Source organism: Oncorhynchus keta, chromosome 11 (genome assembly GCF_023373465.1).
Source record: "Oncorhynchus keta strain PuntledgeMale-10-30-2019 chromosome 11, Oket_V2, whole genome shotgun sequence".
Lineage (NCBI taxonomy): Eukaryota > Metazoa > Chordata > Actinopteri > Salmoniformes > Salmonidae > Oncorhynchus > Oncorhynchus keta.
The window spans coordinates 3,998,908-4,021,407 of NC_068431.1; the positions used below are offsets into that span (position 1 = coordinate 3,998,908).

Consider the following 22,500-nt stretch of genomic DNA (forward strand, 5'->3'; position numbering starts at 1 on the left):
ACACTACAGAGCTGATCCTTTATTCTACATGACAGACTATCATATCTGTTCTCCACTACAGAGCTGATCCTTTACTCCACATGACAGACTATCATATCTGTTCTACACTACAGAGCTGATCCTTTATTCTACATGACTATCATATCTGTTCTACACTACAGAGCTGATCCTTTATTCTACATGACTATCATATCTGTTCTCCACTACAGAGCTGATCCTTTATTCTACATGACTATCATATCTGTTCTACACTACAGAGCTGATCCTTTACTCCACATGACAGACTATCATATCTGTTCTACACTACAGAGCTGATCCTTTATTCTACATGACTATCATATCTGTTCTACACTACAGAGCTGATCCTTTATTCTACATGACAGACTATCATATCTGTTCTACACTACAGAGCTGATCCTTTACTCCACATGACAGACTATAATATCTGTTCTCCACTACAGAGCTGATCCTTTATTCTACAGACTATCAGATACAGAGATACAGAGCTGCTCATTTACATTACATATTGTCTCAGTTCACTGATTATTCTACATGACAGACTAAAGAGCTGAGATACAGAGGAACATACTGTTCTCAAGTTCACTACAGAGCTGATCCTTTATTCTACATAAAGACTATCATATCTGTTCTCCACTACAGAGGTGATCCTTTATTCTACATGACAGACTATCATATCTGTTCTAAAGAGAGCTGATCCTTTATGGGTAAACATGAGAGACTATCATATCTGTTCTCAGAGAGAGCTGATCCTTTACTCTAATGACAGACTATCATATCTGTTCTACACTACAGAGCTGATCCATTATTCTAAAGACAGACTATCATATCTGTCCACTAAAGAGAGACTAGAGGTAAAGAGAGAGAGAGAGGTATCAGATCTGAATCTCAAGAGAGAGAGAGGTAAATATCTGTTCTCGAGAGGTAAATTCTACATGACAGAGGTAATCATTAGAGAGAGGAATAGAGAGAGGTAAAGAGAGAGAGAGAGGTAAAGAAGAGAGAGATCAAAGAGAGAGAGAGGTAAAGATGAGAGAGAGAGGTACAGAGGAACATTACTAGAGGATTGTCTAAAAGAGAGAGAGATAAACTCTGAAGAAAGAAGAGAGATAAGAGGAGAGAGAGGAAAGAGAGAGAGGAATAAAGAGATGGAGAGAGAGAGAGGTAAAGAGAGAGAGAGGTAAAGAGGAGAGAGAGAGAGGTAAAAGAGAGAGAGAGGAAAAAGAGAAGTGAGAGAGAGAGAGGTAAAGAGAGAGAGAGGTATAGAGAGAGAGAGAATAGAGAGAGAGAGAGAGTAAAGAGAGAGAGAGAGGTAAAGAGAGAGAGAGGTAAAGAGAGAGAGAGAGATAGGTAAAGAGAGAGAGAGGAATAGAGAGAGAGAGGGGTAAAGAGAGAGAGAGAGGTAAAAGAGAGAGAGAGGAATAGAGAGAGAGAGGTAAAAGAGAGAGAGAGGTAAAGAGAGAGAGAGAGAGAGAGGAAAGAGAGAGAGGTAAAAGAGAGAGAGAGGTAAAGGAGAGAGAGAGGTAAAGAGAGAGAGAGAGAGGTAAAGAGAGAGAGAGGAATAGAGAGAGAGAGGTAAAGAGAGAGAGAGAGGTAAAGAAAGAGAGAGAGGTAAAAAGAGAGAGAGAGGTATAGAGAGAGAGAGAGGAATAGAGAGAGAGAGAGAGGTAAAGAGAGAGAGAGAGGTAGAGAGAGAGAGAGAGAGAGGAATAGAGAGAGAGAGGTAAAGAGAGATGTATAGAGAGAGGGATGAGAGCGGTATGGAGAGAGAGGAATAGAGAGAGAGGTAGAGAGAGATGTATAGAGAGAGGGATGAGAGTGGTATAGAGAGAGAGAGAGAGAGAGCGAGAGGAGTAGAGAGATTAATATAAACTCAGCATAAAAAGAAACGTCCTCTCACTGTGAACTGCGTTCATTTTCAGCAAACTTAACATGTGTAAATATTTGTATTATCATATCAAGACATGAGACATAAACTGAACAAGTTCCATAATAAGGGGAGGTCAAAATCAAAAGTAACAGTCAGTATCTGGTGTGGCCACCAGCTGCGTTAAGTACCGCAGTGCATCTCCTCCTCATGGACTGCACCAGATTTGCCAGTTCTTGCTGTGAGATGTTACCCCACTCTTCCACCAAGGCACCTGCAAGTTCCCAGACATTTCTGCTGGGAATGGCCCTAGCCCTCACCCTCTGATCCAACAGGTCCCAGACGTGCTCAATGGGATTGAGATCCGGGATCTTCGCTGGCCATGGCAAGACACTGACATGTCTGTCTTGCAGGAAATCACACACAGAACGAGCAGTATGGCTGGTGGCATTGTCATGCTGGAGGGTCATGTCAGGATGAGCCACATGAGAGAGGAGGATGTCTTCCCTGTAACGCACAGCGTTGAGATTGCCTACAATGACAACAAGCTCATTCCGATGATGCTGTGACACACCGCCCCAGACCATGACGGACCCTCCACCTCTAAATCGATCCCGCTCCAGAGTACAGGTCTCGGTGTAACGCTCATTCCTTCGAAGAAAACCGCAAATCCGACCATCACCCCAAGTGAAACAAAACCGCGACTCGTCAGAGAAGAGCACTTTTTTGCCAGTCCTGTCTGGTCCAGCGACGGTAGGTTAGTGCCCATACGCAACGTTGTTGCTGGTGATGTCTGGTGAGGACCTGCCTTACAACAGGCCTACAAACCCTCAGTACAGCCTCTCTCAACCTATTACAGACAGTCTGAGCACTGATGGAGGGATTGTGCATTCCTGGTGTAACTCAGGCAGTTGTTGTTGCCATCCTGTACCTGTCCCACAGGTGTAATGTTCGGACATACTGATCCTGCGCAGGTGTTGTTACACGTGGTCTGCCAATGCGAGGACGATCAGCTGTCCGTCCTGTCTCCCTGTAGCGCTGTCTTAGGCGTCTCACAGTATGGACATTGCAATTTCTTGCCCTGGCCACATCTGCAGTCCTCATGCCTCCTTGCAGCATGCCTAAGGCACGTACACACAGATGAGCAGGGACCCTGGGCATCTTTCTTTTGATGTTTTCTCAGAGTCAGTACAGAGGCCTCTTTGGTGTCCTAAGTTTTCATAACTGTGACCGTAATTGCCTACCGTCTGTAAGCTGTTGTTAGTGTCTTTACGACCGTTCCACAGGTGCATGTTCATTAATTGTTTATGGTCCATTGAACAAGCATGGGAAACAGTGTTTAAACCCTTTACAATGAAGATCTGTGAAGTTATTTGGATTTTTATGAATTATCATTGAAAGACAGGGTCCTGAAAAAGGGACGTTTCATTTTTTTGCTGAGTTTATATATACAGAGAGAGAGAAAGGAATAGAGAGAGAGAGAGAGGTAAAGAGAGATGTATAGAGAAAGGAATGAGAGAATGGAGAGTCAGCATGTGGGAGACGAGGTCTCGTGGGTCGTGGTTGGCTGTTCCATTCCAAAGGTCTGTTAACAGGAAGTAGACTTGGAACCCTAACCAGCTGGACTCAGCTGCAAAATACACCTCACTCAGCATAAACACCACATCACTTTTTACAGTCACCACCTTGTGTGTGTGTGTGTGTGTGTGTGTGTGTGTGTGTGTGTGTGTGTGTGTGTGTGTGTGTGTGTGTGTATGTGTGTATGTGTGTATGTGTGTATGTGTGTATGTGTGTATGTGTATGTGTATGTGTATGTGTATGTGTATGTGTATGTGTATGTGTGTATGTGTGTATGTGTGTATGTGTGTGTGTGTGTGTGTGTGTGTGTGTGTGTGTGTGTGTGTGTGTGTGTGTGTGCAGACTGACACGGTCCCTACTGGAAGTCAAAATTCTGACGTTACTCTTATCTTTCTCTTCCTCTGTCGTTGTTCTTTAAAAACTTCTGACTTGTTCCTCATTATCTTTCTCTTCCTCTGTCTTGTCCCTGTCTCTGCTCTCTCTCTGCCAACTAAAGTCAATTGAGTTGATCTTATTATGTCATTTGATTCTTATTTAAAGTTGAGACATGAATAATGTTTTAACTTCAGAAGTAAAGAGATACTTTTCATGTTTCTATATTTGATCAGTGGAAGTATTTCTCAATAACAACATGTTCCTGTGTATCTCTTTATCCACGGCATAGTGCCAGAGAGGAACTCATAAAGGCCCAGTAAAGCAGAGATAATATCTATGCAAATACCTCGACCATCTCTATCTTTTCTCTTCTTATCTGTTCCCACTATCTCCTCCCCTACTCCTCATGTTTTTTTTTTTTGCTGAGAGAGGGCCTGTGGTATCAGAGAAGGGAGGTTAGTGTTATCGGAACAGGCAGGGTGTGTGTGTACTAAGCTGTTTCTAATCAGAGTTAGAGGGCGAAGGATGAGGTCACATGTGGCTGAGGTTTCTCCAGGGGTCATCAACTAGATTCAGGACAGTCTAGACCAGGGATCATCCACTAGATTCAGGACAGTCTAGACCAGGGATCATCAACTAGATTCAGGACAGTCTAGACCAGGGATCATCAACTAGATTCAGGACAGTCTAGACCAGGGATCATCATATAGATTCAGGACAGTCTAGACCAGGGTGCATCAACTAGATTCATGAAAGTCTAGACCAGGGATCATCAACTAGATTAAGGACAGTCTAGACCAGGGATCATCAACTAGATTCAGGACAGTCTAGACCAGGGATCATCAACTAGATTCAGGACAGTCTAGACCAGGGGTCATCAACTCAGATTCAGGACAGTCTAGACCAGGGATCGTCAACTAGATTAAGGACAGTCTAGACCAGGGATCATCAACTAGATTAAGGACAGTCTAGACCAGGGATCATCAACTAGGCCAGGGCTCATCAACTAGATTCAGGATTCAGGACTAACTTGTGTACAGGTATACCAGAGAAGCCACATCCCTGATTGGCAGATTATTGGCAACCCTGATTAGAAGCACCTGTTGCTCATCAGTTGCTCACCTGTGTTCCCTACAAACGCTGTTTTGAATTTTAAAAAAATGGTACCTACACACTGAAGAAGGCTGAAAAGCTGAAAAGTACGTTAACACAGAGCGCGATGGTCCCATTTTGATTAACATCTAGATGTTAAAATCCCAGCACAGGGTAGTAGTATCTTCATGAAGTGGCCGTGATGTCAAGTAACACAGAACCATGTGTCAGAACAACATCGCTTGACCACCTGACTACCACGCTACTCTGCTAATCTGCTTAGGCATTCTACCTCACAGTTCATTCACCCAGAGTAAAGTGCTGCAACTCTCTCTCTCTCTCTCTCTCTCTCTCTCTCTCTCTGTTGTCTCAGCAATAATAATAGTGGAAATGGGATTACCATTAACAACAACAACAATAACAATATTAATGAGAATAATATCTGATACTGACCCTCCCTCCCTCTAGGTAACCACACCTCCTCCTCCAACCTGTCTGTCCCCCTCCCCCCACCAGAGGGCGATGATGACTACAGTGATTACTACTCTGAGGCAGAGGGTGTGGTGGGGTTAGGGGATGGGGTAGAGATGAGGCCCCTGGCCCCCCAGGACCCCAATGGCCCTATGAGGATGAACGGCTGGCTCATCTGTAAGGACCAGGATGAGATGTTGAACCTGGCCTTCACCGTGGGATCATTCCTTCTATCAGCCATCACTCTGCCGCTGGGCATCGTCATGGACAAATACGGACCGCGCAACCTACGACTGCTGGGCAGGTAGGAGAGAGCGAGAGGAGGAGGTACAGTGGGTGGAGGAGGGAGGAGTCTGAGTTCAGTCTGTGTTGGTTTAAATGGTTAAACAGGTGTGAGTTGACCTGGAATGAGTTTACATGGTGTATGCTGATTGGCTGACAGTCGTGGTATACCACGGGTATGACAAAACATCTAATTACGTTGGTAATCAGTTTATAATAGCAATAAGGCACCTCGGAGGCATTGCGTCGTGCCTAAGAACATTCCTTAGCCATGGTATACATGTATATATCAATGATGTCGCTCTTGCTGCTGGTGATTCTCTGATCCTCCTCTACACAGATGACACCATTCTGTATACTTCTGGCCCCTCTTTAGACACTGTGTTAACTAACCTCCAGACGAGCTTCAATGCCATACAACTCTCCTTCGTGGCCTCCAACTGTTCTTAAATGCAAGTAAAACTAAGTGCATGCTCTTCAACCGATCGCTGCCTGCACCTGCCCGCCCGTCCAGCATCACTACTCCGGACGGCTCTGACTTAGAATACGTGGACAACTACAAATACCAAGGTGTCTGGTTAGACTGTAAACTCTCCTTCCAGACTCACATTAAGCATCTCCAATCCAAAATGAAATCTAGAATCGGCTTCCTATTTCGCAACAAAGCATCCTTTTCCCATGCTGTCAAACTTACCCTTGTAAAACTGACCATCCTACCGATTCTCGACTTCGGCGATGTAATTTACAAAATAGCCTTCAACACTCTATTCAACAAATTGGATGCAGTCTATCACAGTGCCATCCCATATCACTAAATCCCCATATACTACCCACCACTGCAACCTGTATGTTCTCGATGGCTGGCCCTCGCTTCATACTCGTCACCAAACCCACTGGCTCCAGGTTCTCTATAAATATTTGTTAGGTAAAGCCCCACCTTATCTCAGGTGGGGCTTTATGGTGTCATCTGTGTAGAGGTGGATCAGAGAATCACCAGCAGCAAGAGCGACATCATTGATGTATACAGAGAAGAGAGTTGGCCAGAGAATTGAACCCTGTGGCGCCCCCATAGAGACTGCCAGGGGTCCAGACAACAGGCCCTCCGATTTGACACACTGAACTCTATCTGAGAAGTAGTTAGTGAACCAGGCGAGGCAGTCATTTAAGAAACCAAGGCTGTTGAGTCAGCCGATAAGAATGTGATTATTGACAGAGTCGAACGCTTTGGCCAGGTCGATGAATACGGCTGCACATTATTGTCTCTTATCGATGGCGGTTATGATATCGTTTAGGACTTGTAGGGGTCCAGATTGTCTAGCCCAGCTGATTTGTAGGGATCCAGATTTTGCAGCTCTTTCAGAAAATCAGCTATCTAGATTTGGGTGAAGGAGAAATGGGGGAGGCTGTGGGTGGTGCAGGGCTGTTGCCTGGGGTAGGGGTAGCCAGGTGGAAAGCATGGAAAGCCGTAGACAAATTCTTATTGATATTCTCAATTATCATGGATTTATCAGTGGTGACAGTGTTTCCTAGTCTCAGTACAGTGGGCAGATGGGAGGAGGTGCTCTTGTGGACTTTACAGTGGCCCAGAATGTTTTTGAGTTTGTACTACAGGATGCAACTGTCTGAAAAGTTGCAAATCGCGGGGGCTGTTCGATTCTAATGCAGAATGCCACAGGATGTTTTTGTGCTGGTCAAGGGCAGACAGTTCTGGAGTGAACCAAGGGCTATATCTGTTCCTGTTTCTAAAGTTTTTGAATGGAGCACACTTATTTAAGATGGTGAGGAAAGGACTTTTAAAGAATAACCAGACATCCTCTATATGATATTGATGTATGGTTATACATGATATTGATGTATTGTTTGTGTGTATTCCAGTGCCTGTTTCTCCTTCTCTTGTCTTCTCATCGCCTACGGAGCATACAGCCCTGATGGTGAGTAGACTACCTAGCATACAGTACCATGTCACCAAACTACTTTATCACCAAACTACCATATCACGATCACTACATCACCAAGCTACCACGTCACCAAACTACCTTATCACCAAACTACCATATCACGATCACTACATCACCAAGCTACCACGTCACCAAACTACCATATCACTATCACTACATCACCAAGCTACCACGTCACCAAACTACCTTATCACCAAACTACCATATCACGATCACTACATCACCTAGATACCACGTCACCAAACTACCATATCACTATCACTACATCACCAAGCTACCACGTCACCAAACTACCTTATCACCAAACTACCATATCACTATCACTACATCACCTAGCCAGCTCGGGAGTTTAATTCCTCTGCTGGTAGCGTGACTACAGCTCAAGCTCATTACCATAACGCACAATGCGCAAAAATATTCCTAAAAATATTTAACCTCCACACATTAACAAGTAAAATAGCTCAAATGAAAGATAAACAAGTTGTTTATCTAGCCAGCAAGTCAGATTTCTAAAATGTTTTACGACGAAAACATAGCACATATTTATGTCAAACCACCACCGCAGACATAGCTCATTAGCATAGCCATATCAAAAAATATGCAATCAACAAACGCAGGATTAAAAGAAAAATCATTTCACTAACCTTTTGAAATCTTCATCAGATGACAGTAATATAACATGTTACACAGTACATTCATTTTTTTTTCAATAATATGCTATATATATCCATAAATCTCTGTTTACAATGATGCATCGTTCAAAAATGCTACCCAAATGTCCTGAGAAATGACGATAGCTACCAGATAACATCACTAACAAGGAATACACATCATAAACTTTGACTAAATATGCATGTTTTACATATGTATAGCTAAGATACACTTCTTCTAAATGCAATTGCATTGTTACATTTAATTTTAACGTTACCATTTCGTTCACTAGACTATAATATGGAGTCGGCGCTCCCACCTAGCTACCATAATGACTCCTCTATCTTGGAGCGACAGAATCCCAAAATGAATACATTAAATATTCCCTTACCTTTGTTATTCTTCCATCAAACGACCTGTAATATCATTATACTCTACCAAATTAGCGTTCAGTTTTCAAGTCTAGCTCCGGTTCTCAAAATAGCCTGATTTTGGTAAAATGTAGTCAAAATTGAAGCTACCAAAACTTCACTATATATAATATGTCCAGTAAACTTGTCAAACTAACTCCATAATCACCTAGCTTTAACATGTTATAAAGGTGTACAGCAATTTTGAGAACAACAGAAACACAAGCACTGTTCAATCGATCTTGGAAAAGAGAGAGGACTTGACCATTGCGAACAGGTTTTTTGAGTGACTGAGCTTACCGCGTGCTCAAAACTCACCGAGCTACCATATCACAATGTGAAGTCCCATTGAAAGCTGAGATCACGCTGAACACGTGGACCACTCTTCCGGGTGCTGTGACTGGCTGGGAAGGGTGTTTGCGATGAGGTCAAAGCTACCTTTTCAGATGAGAAGAGATATTTTGGGAAAATGCAGATTTTGAGAGTTAAAAGCTTTAGTGTTTTCTATTCGATAATATTTTTTATTTGCATATATTAGCAACTTTTGACAAAAATGTATCATGTTTTATATGGGTACCCAAATCCTCCAGAAGGGGCAGTAAACCGTGGTATCCTGAACAGGCTAGATACCACGTCACCAAACTACCATATCACCAAACTACCATATCACTATCACTACATCACCAAGCTACCATGTCACCAAACCACCATATCACCAAACTACCATATCACTATTACTACATCAACTAGTTGTAATGTCACCAAACTACCATATCACTATTACTACATCACCAAACTACCACGTCACCAAACTACCTTATCACTATCACTACATCACCTAGATACCACGTCACCAAACTACCTTATCACCAAGCTACCATATCACTATCACTACATCACCTAGATACCACATCACCAAACTACCTTATCACCAAACTACCATATCACTATCACTACATCAACTAGATACCATGTCACCAAACTACCATATCACCAAACTACCATATCACTATCACTACATCAACTAGTTGTAATGTCACCAAACTACCATATCACGATCACTACATCACCTAGCTACCATATCACGATCACTACATCACCAAACTACCATATCACGATCACTACATCACCAAACTACCATATCACGATCACTACATCACCAAACTACCATATCACGATCACTACATCACCAAACTACCATATCACGATCACTACATCACCTAGCTACCATATCACGATCACTACATCACCAAACTACCATATCACTATTACTACATCACCTAGTTGTAATGTCACCAAACTACCATATCACGATCACTACATCAACTAGTTGTAATGTCACCAAACTACCATATCACTATTACTACATCAACTAGTTGTAATGTCACCAAACTACCATATCACGATCACTACATCACCTAGATACCACGTCACCAAACTACCATATCACCAAACTACCATATCACGATCACTACATCACCAAACTACCATATCACGATCACTACATCACCTAGCTACCATATCACCAAACTACCATATCACTATTACTACATCAACTAGTTGTAATGTCACCAAACTACCATATCACTATTACTACATCACCTAGTTGTAATGTCACCAAACTACCATATCACTATTACTACATCACCTAGTTGTAATGTCACCAAACTACCATATCACTATTACTACATCACCTAGATACCACGTCACCAAACTACCATATCACTATTACTACATCACCTAGTTGTAATGTCACCAAACTACCATATCACGATCACTACATCACCTAGCTACCATGTCACCCAGCTACCATATCACTATATTCCCCACCTACCATCTCACTATATTACCTAGCTACCATATCAACATATCACATAGCTACCATATCTCATAGCTACCATATCACCTAGCTACCATATCACCTAGCTACCATATCACTATATTACCTAGCTACCATCTCACCTTGCTACCATCTCACTATATTACCTAACTACCATATCACCTTGCTACCATCTCACTATATCACCTAGCTACCATATCACCTAGCTACTATATCACCTTGCTACCATATCACCTAGCTACCATATCACTATATTCCCCACCTACCATCTCACTATATTACCTAGCTACCATATCACCTAGCTACCATATCAACATATCACATAGCTACCATATCTCATAGCTACCATATCACCTAGCTACCATATTACCTAGCTACCATCTCACCTTGCTACCATCTCACTATATTACCTAACTACCATATCACCTTGCTACCATCTCACTATATCATCTAGCTACCATATCACTATATTACATAGCTACCATATCACCTAGCTACCATATCACCTTGCTACCATATCGCTATATTACCTAGCTACCATATCACTATATCACCTAGCTACCATATCACCTAGCTACCATGTCACCCAGCTACCATATCACTATATTCCCCACCTACCATCTCACTATATTACCTAGCTACCATATCACCTAGCTACCATATCAACATATCACATAGCTACCATATCTCATAGCTACCATATCACCTAGCTACCATATCACCTAGCTACCATATCACTGTATTACCTAGCTACCATCACACCTTGCTACCATCTCACTATATTACCTAACTACCATATCACCTTGCTACCATCTCACTATATCACCTAGCTACCATATCACTATATTACCTAGCTACCATATCACTATATCACCTACCTACCATATCACCTAGCTACCATGTCACCCAGCTACCATATCACTATATTCCCCACCTACCATCTCACTATATTACCTAGCTACCATATCACCTAGATACCATATCAACATATCACATAGCTACCATATCACCTAGCTACCATATCACCTAGCTACCATATCACTGTATTACCTAGCTACCATCTCACCTTGCTACCATCTCACTATATTACCTAACTACCATATCACCTTGCTACCATCTCTCTATATCACCTAGCTACCATATCACTATATTACCTAGCTACCATATCACCTAGCTACCATATCACCTTGCTACCATATCGCTATATTACCTAGCTACCATATCACTATATCACCTAGCTACCATATCACCTAGCTACTATATCACCTAGCTACCATATCACCTAGCTACCATATTACCTAGCTACCATATTACCTAGCTACCATATCACCATCACTATATCACCAAACTACCATATCACCAAACTACCATATCACAATCACTACATCACCAAGCTACCACGTCACCAAACCACCATATCACCTAGCTACCATATCACTATTACCATCAACTATTGTAATGTCACCTAACTACCATATCACTATTACTACATCACCAAACTACCACTACCAAACTCACTGTATTATCACTATCACTATATCACCTAGATACCATCATCAAACTATATTACCTAGCTACCATATCACTATCACTACATCACCTAGATACCACGTCACCAAACTACCTTATCACCAAACTACCATATCACTATCACTACATCAACTAGATACCATGTCACCAAACTACCATATCACCAAACTACCATATCACTATCACTACATCAACAGTTGTAATCACCAAACTACCATATCATCATCACTACATCACCTAGCTACCATATCACGATCACTACATCACCAAACTACCATATCACTACATCACCAAACTACCATATCACGATCACTACATCACCAAACTACCATATCACGATCACTACATCACCAAACTACCATATCACATAGATCACTACATCACCTAGCTACCATATATCACTACATCACCAAACTACCATATCACTATTACTACATCACCTAGTTGTATGTCACCCAAACTACCATATCACGATCACTATATCACTAGTTGTAATGTCACCAAACTACCATATCACTATTACTACATCAACTAGCTAATGTCACCAAACTACCATAGCTACCATCACTACATCACCTAGCTACCATATCACCAAACTACCATATCACCAAACTACCATATCATATCACTATATCACCAAACTACCATATCACTAGATCACTATATCACCTAGCTACCATATCACCAAACTACCATATCACTATTACCACATCACCTAGATACCACTCACCAAACCTAGCTACCATATCACTATATCACCTAGCTACCATCACCTAGTTGTATGTCACCAAGCTACCATATCACGATCACTATATCACCTAGCTACCATGTCACCTAGCTACCATATCACTATATTCCTAGCTACCATCTCACTATATTACCTAGCTACCATATCAACATATCACATAGCTACCTATATCACCTAGCTACCATATCACCTAGCTACCATATCACCTAGCTACCATATCACCTAGCTACCATATCACTATATTACCTAGCTACCATCTCACTATATCACCTGCTACCATCTCACTATATTACCTAACTACCATATCACCTTGCTACCATCTCACTATATCACCTAGCTACCATATCACCTAGCTACTATATCACCTTGCTACCATATCACCTAGCTACCATATCACTATATTCCCCACCTACCATCTCACTATATTACCTAGCTACCATATCACCTAGCTACCATATCAACATATCACATAGCTACCATATCTCATAGCTACCATATCACCTAGCTACCATATCACCTAGCTACCATCTCACCTTGCTACCATCTCACTATATTACCTAACTACCATATCACCTTGCTACCATCTCACTATATCACCTAGCTACCATATCACTATATTACATAGCTACCATATCACCTAGCTACCATATCACCTAGCTACCATATCACTATATTACCTAGCTACCATATCACTATATCACCTAGCTACCACCATATCACCTAGCTACCATATCACCCAGCTACCATATCACTATATCCCACCTACCATCTCACTATATTACCTAGCTACCATATCACCTAGCTACCATATCACATATCACATAGCTACCATATCACCTAGCTACCATATCACCTAGCTACCATATCACCTAGCTACCATATCACTGTATTACCTAGCTACCATCACACCTTGCTACCATCTCACTATATTACCTAACTACCATATCACCTTGCTACCATCTCACTATATCACCTAGCTACCATATCACTATATTACCTAGCTACCATATCACTATATCACCTACCTACCATATCACCTAGCTACCATGTCACCCAGCTACCATATCACTATATTCCCCACCTACCATCTCACTATATTACCTAGCTACCATATCACCTAGATACCATATCAACATATCACATAGCTACCATATCACCTAGCTACCATATCACCTAGCTACCATATCACTGTATTACCTAGCTACCATCTCACCTTGCTACCATCTCACTATATTACCTAACTACCATATCACCTTGCTACCATCTCTCTATATCACCTAGCTACCATATCACTATATTACCTAGCTACCATATCACCTAGCTACCATATCACCTTGCTACCATATCGCTATATTACCTAGCTACCATATCACTATATCACCTAGCTACCATATCACCTAGCTACTATATCACCTAGCTACCATATCACCTAGCTACCATATTACCTAGCTACCATATTACCTAGCTACCATATCACCATCACTATATCACCAAACTACCATATCACAATCACTACATCACCAAGCTACCACGTCACCAAACTACCATATCACTATTACTACATCAACTAGTTGTAATGTCACCAAACTACCATATCACGATCACTACATCACCTAGCTACCATATCACTACATTACCTTGCTACGATATCACTATATCACCTAGCTACCATATCACCTTGCTACCATCTCACTATATTACCTAGCTACCATATCACCTTGCTACCATCTCACTATATCACCTAGCTACCATATCACCTTGCTACCATATCACCTTGCTACCATATCGCTATATTACCTAGCTACCATATCACTATATCATCTAGCTGCTATATCACCTAGCTAACATATCACCTAGCTACCATATCACCTTGCTACCATATCGCTATATTACCTAGCTACCATATCACCTAGCTACCATATCACTATATTGCCTAGCTACCATATCACTATATCACCTCGCTAACATATTACTATATCACCTAGCTACCATATCACCTAGCTACCATCTCACTATATCAACTAGCTACCATATCACCATATCACCTAGCTACCATATCACCTAGCTACGATATTACCTAGCTACCATATCACCTAGCTACCATATCACTATATCACCTTGCTACCATATCATTATATCACCTAGATACCATATCACCTAGCTACCATATCACTATATCACCTAGCTACCATATCACCTAGCTACCATATCACTATATCACCTTGCTACCATATCATTATATCACCTAGCTACCATATCACCTAGCTACCATATCACTATATCACCTAGCTACCATATCACCTAGCTACCATATCACTATATCACCTAGCTACCATCTCACTATATCAACTAGCTACCATCTCACTATATCAACTAGCTACCATATCACCATATCACCTAGCTACCATATCACCTAGCTACCATATTACCTAGCTACCATATCACCTTGCTACCATATCATTATATCACCTAGCTACCATATCACCTAGCTACCATATTACCATATCACCTAGCTACCATATCACCTAGCTACCACATCACTATATTACCTAGCTAACATATCACCATCACTATATCACCTAGCTACCATCTCACTATATTACCTAGCTACCATATCACCATCACTATATCACCTAGCTACCACATCACTATATTACCTAGCTAACATATCACCATCACTATATCACCTAGCTACCATATCACTATATCACCTAGCTAACATATCACCTAGCTAACATATCACTATATCACCTAGCTACCATATCACCTAGCTACCATATTACTATATCACCTAGCTACCATATCACCTAGCTACCATATCACTATATCACCTAGCTACCATATCACTGTATCACCTAGCTACCACATCACTATATCACCTAGCTACCATATTACTATATCACCTAGCTACCATATCACCTAGCTACCATCTCACTATATTACCTAGCTAACATATCATCATCACTATATTACCTAGTTACCATATTACTATATCACCTAGCTACCATATTACTATATCATCTAGCTACCATATCACTATATCACCTAGCTGCCATATCACCTAGCTACCATCTCACTATATCACCTTGCTACCATATCACTAGATCACCTAGCTACCATCTAACTATATTACCTAGCTACCATATCTCCTAGCTACCATAGCAACATATCACATAGCTATCATATCTCATAGCTACCATATCACCTAGCTACCATGTCACCTAGCTATCATATCAACATATCACCTAGTTACCATATCACATAGCTACCATATCATCTAGCTACCACGCCACCTAGCTACCATAATCACCTAGCTAACATATCACATAGCTACCATATCACCTAGCTACCATATCACCTAGCTAACATATCACATAGCTACCATATGACCTAGCTACCATGTCACCTAGCTACCATATTACATAGCTAACATATCACCATCACTATATTACCTAGCTACCATCTCACTATATCACCTAGCTACCATATTACATAGCTAACATATCACCATCACTATATCACCTAGCTACCATCTCACCTTGCTACCATATCACTCACTATATTACCTAGCTAACATATCACCTAGCTACCATATCACTATATCACCTAGCTACCATATCACCATCACTATATCACCTAGCTACCATCTCACTATATTACCTAGCTAACATATCACCATCACTATATCACCTAGCTACCACATCACTATATTACCTAGCTAACATATAACCTAGCTACCATATCACTATATCACATTGCTACCATATCACTATATCACCTAGCTACCATATCACTATATCATCTAGCTACCATATCACTATATCACCTAGCTGCCATATCACCTAGCTACCATCTCACTATATCACCTTGCTACCATATCACTAGATCACCTAGCTACCATCTAACTATATTACCTAGCTACCATATCTCCTAGCTACCATAGCAACATATCACATAGCTATCATATCTCATAGCTACCATATCACCTAGCTACCATGTCACCTAGCTATCATATCAACATATCACCTAGTTACCATATCACATAGCTACCATATCATCTAGCTACCACGCCACCTAGCTACCATAATCACCTAGCTAACATATCACATAGCTACCATATCACCTAGCTACCATATCACCTAGCTAACATATCACATAGCTACCATATGACCTAGCTACCATGTCACCTAGCTACCATATTACATAGCTAACATATCACCATCACTATATTACCTAGCTACCATCTCACTATATCACCTAGCTACCATATTACATAGCTAACATATCACCATCACTATATCACCTAGCTACCATCTCACCTTGCTACCATATCACCATATTACCTAGCAATACATATCACCATCACTATATCACCTAGCTACCATATCACCATCACTATATCACCTAGCTACCATCTCACTATATTACCTAGCTAACATATAACCATCACTATATCACCTAGCTACCACATCACTATATTACCTAGCTAACATATAACCTAGCTACCATATCACTATATCACATTGCTACCATATCACTATATCACCTAGCTACCATATCACTGTATCACCTAGCTACCATATCACCTAGCTACCACATCACTATATCACCTAGCTACCATATTACTATATCACCTAGCTACCATATTACCTAGCTACCATATCACTATATCACCTAGCTAACATATCACCATCACTATATCACCTAGCTACCATCTCACCTTGCTACCATATCACCATCACTAAATCACCTAGCTACCACATCACTATATTACCTAGCTACCATATCACCATCACTATATCACCTAGCTACCATCTCACTATATTACCTAGCTACCATATCACTATATCACCTAGTTACCATCTCACCTTGCTACCATATCACTACATCACCAAGCTACCATATCACCTAGCTACCATATTACTATATCACCTAGCTACCATATCACCTAGCTACCATCTCACTATATTACCTAGCTAACATATCACCATCACTATATCACCTAGCTACCATCTCACTATATTACCTAGCTACCATATCACCATCACTATATCACCTAGCTACCACATCACTATATTACCTAGCTAACATATCACCATCACTATATCACCTAGCTACCATCTCACTATATTACCTAGCTACCATATCACCATCACTATATCACCTAGCTACCACATCACTATATTACCTAGCTAACATATCACCATCACTATATCACCTAGCTACCACATCACTATATTACCTAGCTAACATATCACCTAGCTACCATATCACTATATCACCTAGCTACCATATCACCATCACTATATCACCTAGCTACCATCTCACTATATTACCTAGCTACCATATCACCATATTACCTAGCAAACATATCACCATCACTATATCACCTAGCTACCACATCACTATATTACCTAGCTAACATATCACCTAGCTACCATATCACTATATCACCTAGCTACCATATCACCATCACTATATCACCTAGCTACCATCTCACTATATTACCTAGCTACCATATCACCATATTACCTAGCTAACATATCACCTAGCTACCATATCACTATATTTACATTTACATTTAGTCATTTAGCACGCTCTTATCACCAGAGCGACTTACACTGAATTTGCATATCACCTCAAACTTTCATGTCATGGGAACTGTCACCTATAATACCCCATAAAAACAGACACATGGAGAGCTACCATATCACTATATCACCTAGCTACCATACCACCTAGCTACCATATCACTATATCACCTAGCTACCATATTACTATATCACCTAGCTACCATATCACCTAGCTACCATATCACTATATCACCTAGCTACCATATCACTATATCACCTAGCTACCATCTCACCTTGCTACCATATCACTATATCACCTTGCTACCATATCACCATCACTATATCACCTAGCTACCATATCACTATATCACCTAGCTACCATATCACCTAGCTACCATATCACCATCACTATATCACCTAGCTACCATATCACCTAGCTACCATATCACCTAGCTACCATATCACTATATCACCAAGCTACCATATCACCTAGCTACCATATCACTATATCACCTAGCTACCATATTACTATATCACCTAGCTACCATATTACCTAGCTACCATCTCACTATATTACCTAGCTACCATATCACCATCACTATATTACCTTGCTACCATCTCACTATATTACCTACCTAACATATCACCATCACTATATCACCTAGCTACCATATCACTATATCTCCTAGCTACTATATCACTATATCACCTAGCTACCATATCTCCTAGCTACCATAGCAACATATCACATAGCTATCATATCTCATAGCTACCATATCACCTAGCTACCATATTACCTAGCTACCATATCACCATCACTATATTACCAAGCTACCATATCACCATATTACCTAGCTAACATATCACCATCACTATATCACCTAGCTACCATATCTCCTAGCTACCATAGCAACATATCACATAGCTATCATATCTCATAGCTACCATATCACCTAGCTACCATATCACCTAGCTACCATATCACATTGATACCATATCACCTAGCTACCATGTCACCTAGCTATCATATCAACATATCACCTAGTTACCATATCACATAGCTACCATAGCATCTAGCTACCACGCCACCTAGCTACCATATCACCTAGCTAACATATCACATAGCTACCATATCACCTAGCTACCATATCACCTAGCTAACATATCACCTAGCTGCCATATCACTATGTGTGTGTGGGTGTGTATATCTTTAGGTGTATGTGTGTGTGTGTGTGTGTGTATATCTTTAGGGTGTATGTGTGTGTGTGTGTGGGTGTGTATATCTTTAGGGTGTATGTGTGTGTGTGTGTGTGTGTATATCTTTAGGGTGTATGTGTGTGTGTGAACGTTTGTCCATTTGTGTTTATGCATATGTGTGTCTGTGTCTGATGGTGTCTCCGTCTTCCTCCACAGAGCTGTCAATCCTGATCTTCATCGCGCTGACATTTAACGGCTTCGGAGGAATGTGCATGACCTTCACCTCCCTCACGGTGAGAGAGAGAGTATGGTACAGTGTCTGTCGGAGAGAGAGGTACAGTGTCTGCCTGAGAGAGAGGTGCAGTGTCTCTGTCTGAGAGAGAGGTACAGTGTCTGTCTGAGAGAAGTACAGTGTCTGTCTGGGAGAGAGGTACAGTGTCTGTCTGGGAGAGAGGTACAGTGTCTGTCTGAGAGAGAGGTACCGTGTCTGTCTGAGAGAGGTACAGTGTCTCTGTCTGAGAGAGAGGTACAGTGTCTGCCTGAGAGAGAGGTGCAGTGTCTCTGTCTGAGAGAGAGGTGCAGTGTCTCTGTCTGAGAGAGAGGTACAGTGTCTCTGTCTGGGAGAGAGGTACAGTGTCTGTCTGGGAGAGAGGTACAGTGTCTGTCTGGGAGAGAGGTGCAGTGTCTCTGTCTGAGAGAGAGGTACAGTGTCTCTGTCTGAGAGAGAGGTACAGTGTCTCTGTCTGAGAGAGAGGTACAGTGTCTGTCTGAGAGAAGTACAGTGTCTGTCTGGGAGAGAGGTACAGTGTCTGTCTGGGAGAGAGGTACAGTGTCTGTCTGAGAGAGAGGTACCGTGTCTGTCTGAGAGAGGTACAGTGTCTCTGTCTGAGAGAGAGGTACAGTGTCTCTGTCTGAGAGAGAGGTACAGTGTCTCTGTCTGGGAGAGAGGTACAGTGTCTGTCTGGGAGAGAGGTACAGTGTCTGCCTGGGAGAGAGGTACAGTGTCTGTCTGGGAGAGAGGTGCAGTGTCTCTGTCTGAGAGAGAGGTACAGTGTCTCTGTCTGAGAGAGAGGTACCGTGTCTGTCTGAGAGAGGTACAGTGTCTCTGTCTGAGAGAGAGGTACAGTGTCTCTGTCTGAGAGAGAGGTACAGTGTCTCTGTCTGGGAGAGAGGTACAGTGTCTGCCTGGGAGAGAGGTACAGTGTCTGTCTGGGAGAGAGGTGCAGTGTCTCTGTCTGAGAGAGAGGTACAGTGTCTCTGTCTGAGAGAGAGGTACCGTGTCTGTCTGAGAGAGGTACAGTGTCTCTGTCTGAGAGAGAGGTACAGTGTCTCTGTCTGAGAGAGAGGTACAGTGTCTCTGTCTGGGAGAGAGGTACAGTGTCTGCCTGGGAGAGAGGTACAGTGTCTGTCTGGGAGAGAGGTACAGTGTCTGTCTGGAGAGAGGTGCGTGTGTGTCGTGTGTGTGAGAGAGGTACAGTGTCTCTGTCGTGTGTGAGAGGTACAGTGTCTGTCTGTGAGAAGTACAGTGTCTGTCTGGGAGAGAGGTACAGTGTCGTGTGCGTGTGTGTGTGTGTGTGTGTGTGTGTGTGTGTGTGTGTGTGTGTGTGTGTGTGTGTGTGTGTGTGTGTGTGTGTGTGTGTGTGTGTGTGTGTGTGTGTGTGTGTGTGTGTGTGTGTGTGTGTGTGCGTGCGTGTGTGTGTGTGTGTGTTTTACATACTGTTTGTCTCTGTCTGTGTAGAGAACATTGTGTCATTCGGCCTCAGTTGTTTTCAAAGATTTTCTCTTTTGCATTACACAAATCCATATCATCTCGATACCATATCAAAACATGTCAGCACACAAACCCTCGTGTCCTCTCTCCCTCCTTCTCTCTGTGGCCAGGCGCCCTGTCTCCTGTCCTGTGGTCATGATAGAGAGGGAGAGAGTAGAGATGGAGAGAGTAGAGAGAGAGAGGGGGAGAGAGAGAGAGAGAGAGGGAGAGAGAGAGGGAGAGAGTAGAGATGGAGAGAGTAGAGATGGAGAGGGGGAGAGAGAGAGAGAGAGAGGGAGAGAGTAGAGATGGAGAGAGTAGAGAGAGAGAGGGGGAGAGAGGGAGAGAGAGAGAGATAGAGGGAGAGAGAGAGGGAGAGAGAGAGAGAGAGAGGGAGAGAGAGAGAGATGGGGAGAGAGAGAGAGAGAGAGAGAGAGAGAGAGAGGGAGAGAGTAGAGATGGAGAGAGAGATAGATGGGGAGAAAGGTCATTATCACTGTTCCAGTACTTCTCTCCCACATTTAGCTTTGAACAACAACAACAACACAGACTTGCTCCAACTCTCTCTCTCTCCCACATATCTGCATCCTTAATGTCGATCCACAATGAAACATTGTACCATTCAAGGACAGACAAACACAGAGAGTTGAAAGACAGAGGAGGGGGGATAACCTCCCATCCTCCAAAATGTTCTGTGATTTTAGAGTTTATCGTCTGATAGACAGACATTTTCTAGTAGCTTGGTGGTAGTTGAACTAAATTCAAATCTAGGTAGTGTTTTCGGTGGGTAACTACTGTTTTCCCATGTAGTGGTGTAGCGGTGTAGCTAACTACTGGAACTAAACACTACTGTTTTACCATGTAGCGGTGTAGCTAACTACTGGAACTAAACACTACTGTTTTACCATGTAGCGGTGTAGCTAACTACTGGAACTACACACTACTGTTTTACCATGTAGAGGTGTAGCTAGAGAGAGGAGGGAGACTACTGACCGTGAGCGATGTAGCTAACTACTGGAACTAAACACTACTGTTTTACCATGTAGCGGTGTAGCTAACTACTGGAACTAAACACTACTGTTTTACCATGGAGAGAGTAGAGATAGCTAACTACTGGGGAGAAACATTACACACTACTGTTTCCCCATTTAGCTTTGAAC

At 42.0% G+C, this 22,500-nt stretch overlaps 1 protein-coding gene across 2 annotated transcripts in view; it reads left to right on the forward strand.

The window, feature by feature from the left end:
- Positions 1 to 22,500, forward strand: part of LOC118381516 (large neutral amino acids transporter small subunit 4-like) — a 62,107-nt gene that overhangs the window by 10,738 nt on the left and 28,869 nt on the right. For both annotated transcript variants that reach the window (XM_052529191.1, XM_052529192.1), the window contains exons 3-5: positions 5,399 to 5,705; positions 7,559 to 7,614; positions 19,807 to 19,883. In XM_052529191.1, the coding sequence (XP_052385151.1) occupies positions 5,399 to 5,705; positions 7,559 to 7,614; positions 19,807 to 19,883 (440 nt within the window). The remainder of the gene's footprint in view (positions 1 to 5,398; positions 5,706 to 7,558; positions 7,615 to 19,806; positions 19,884 to 22,500) is intronic.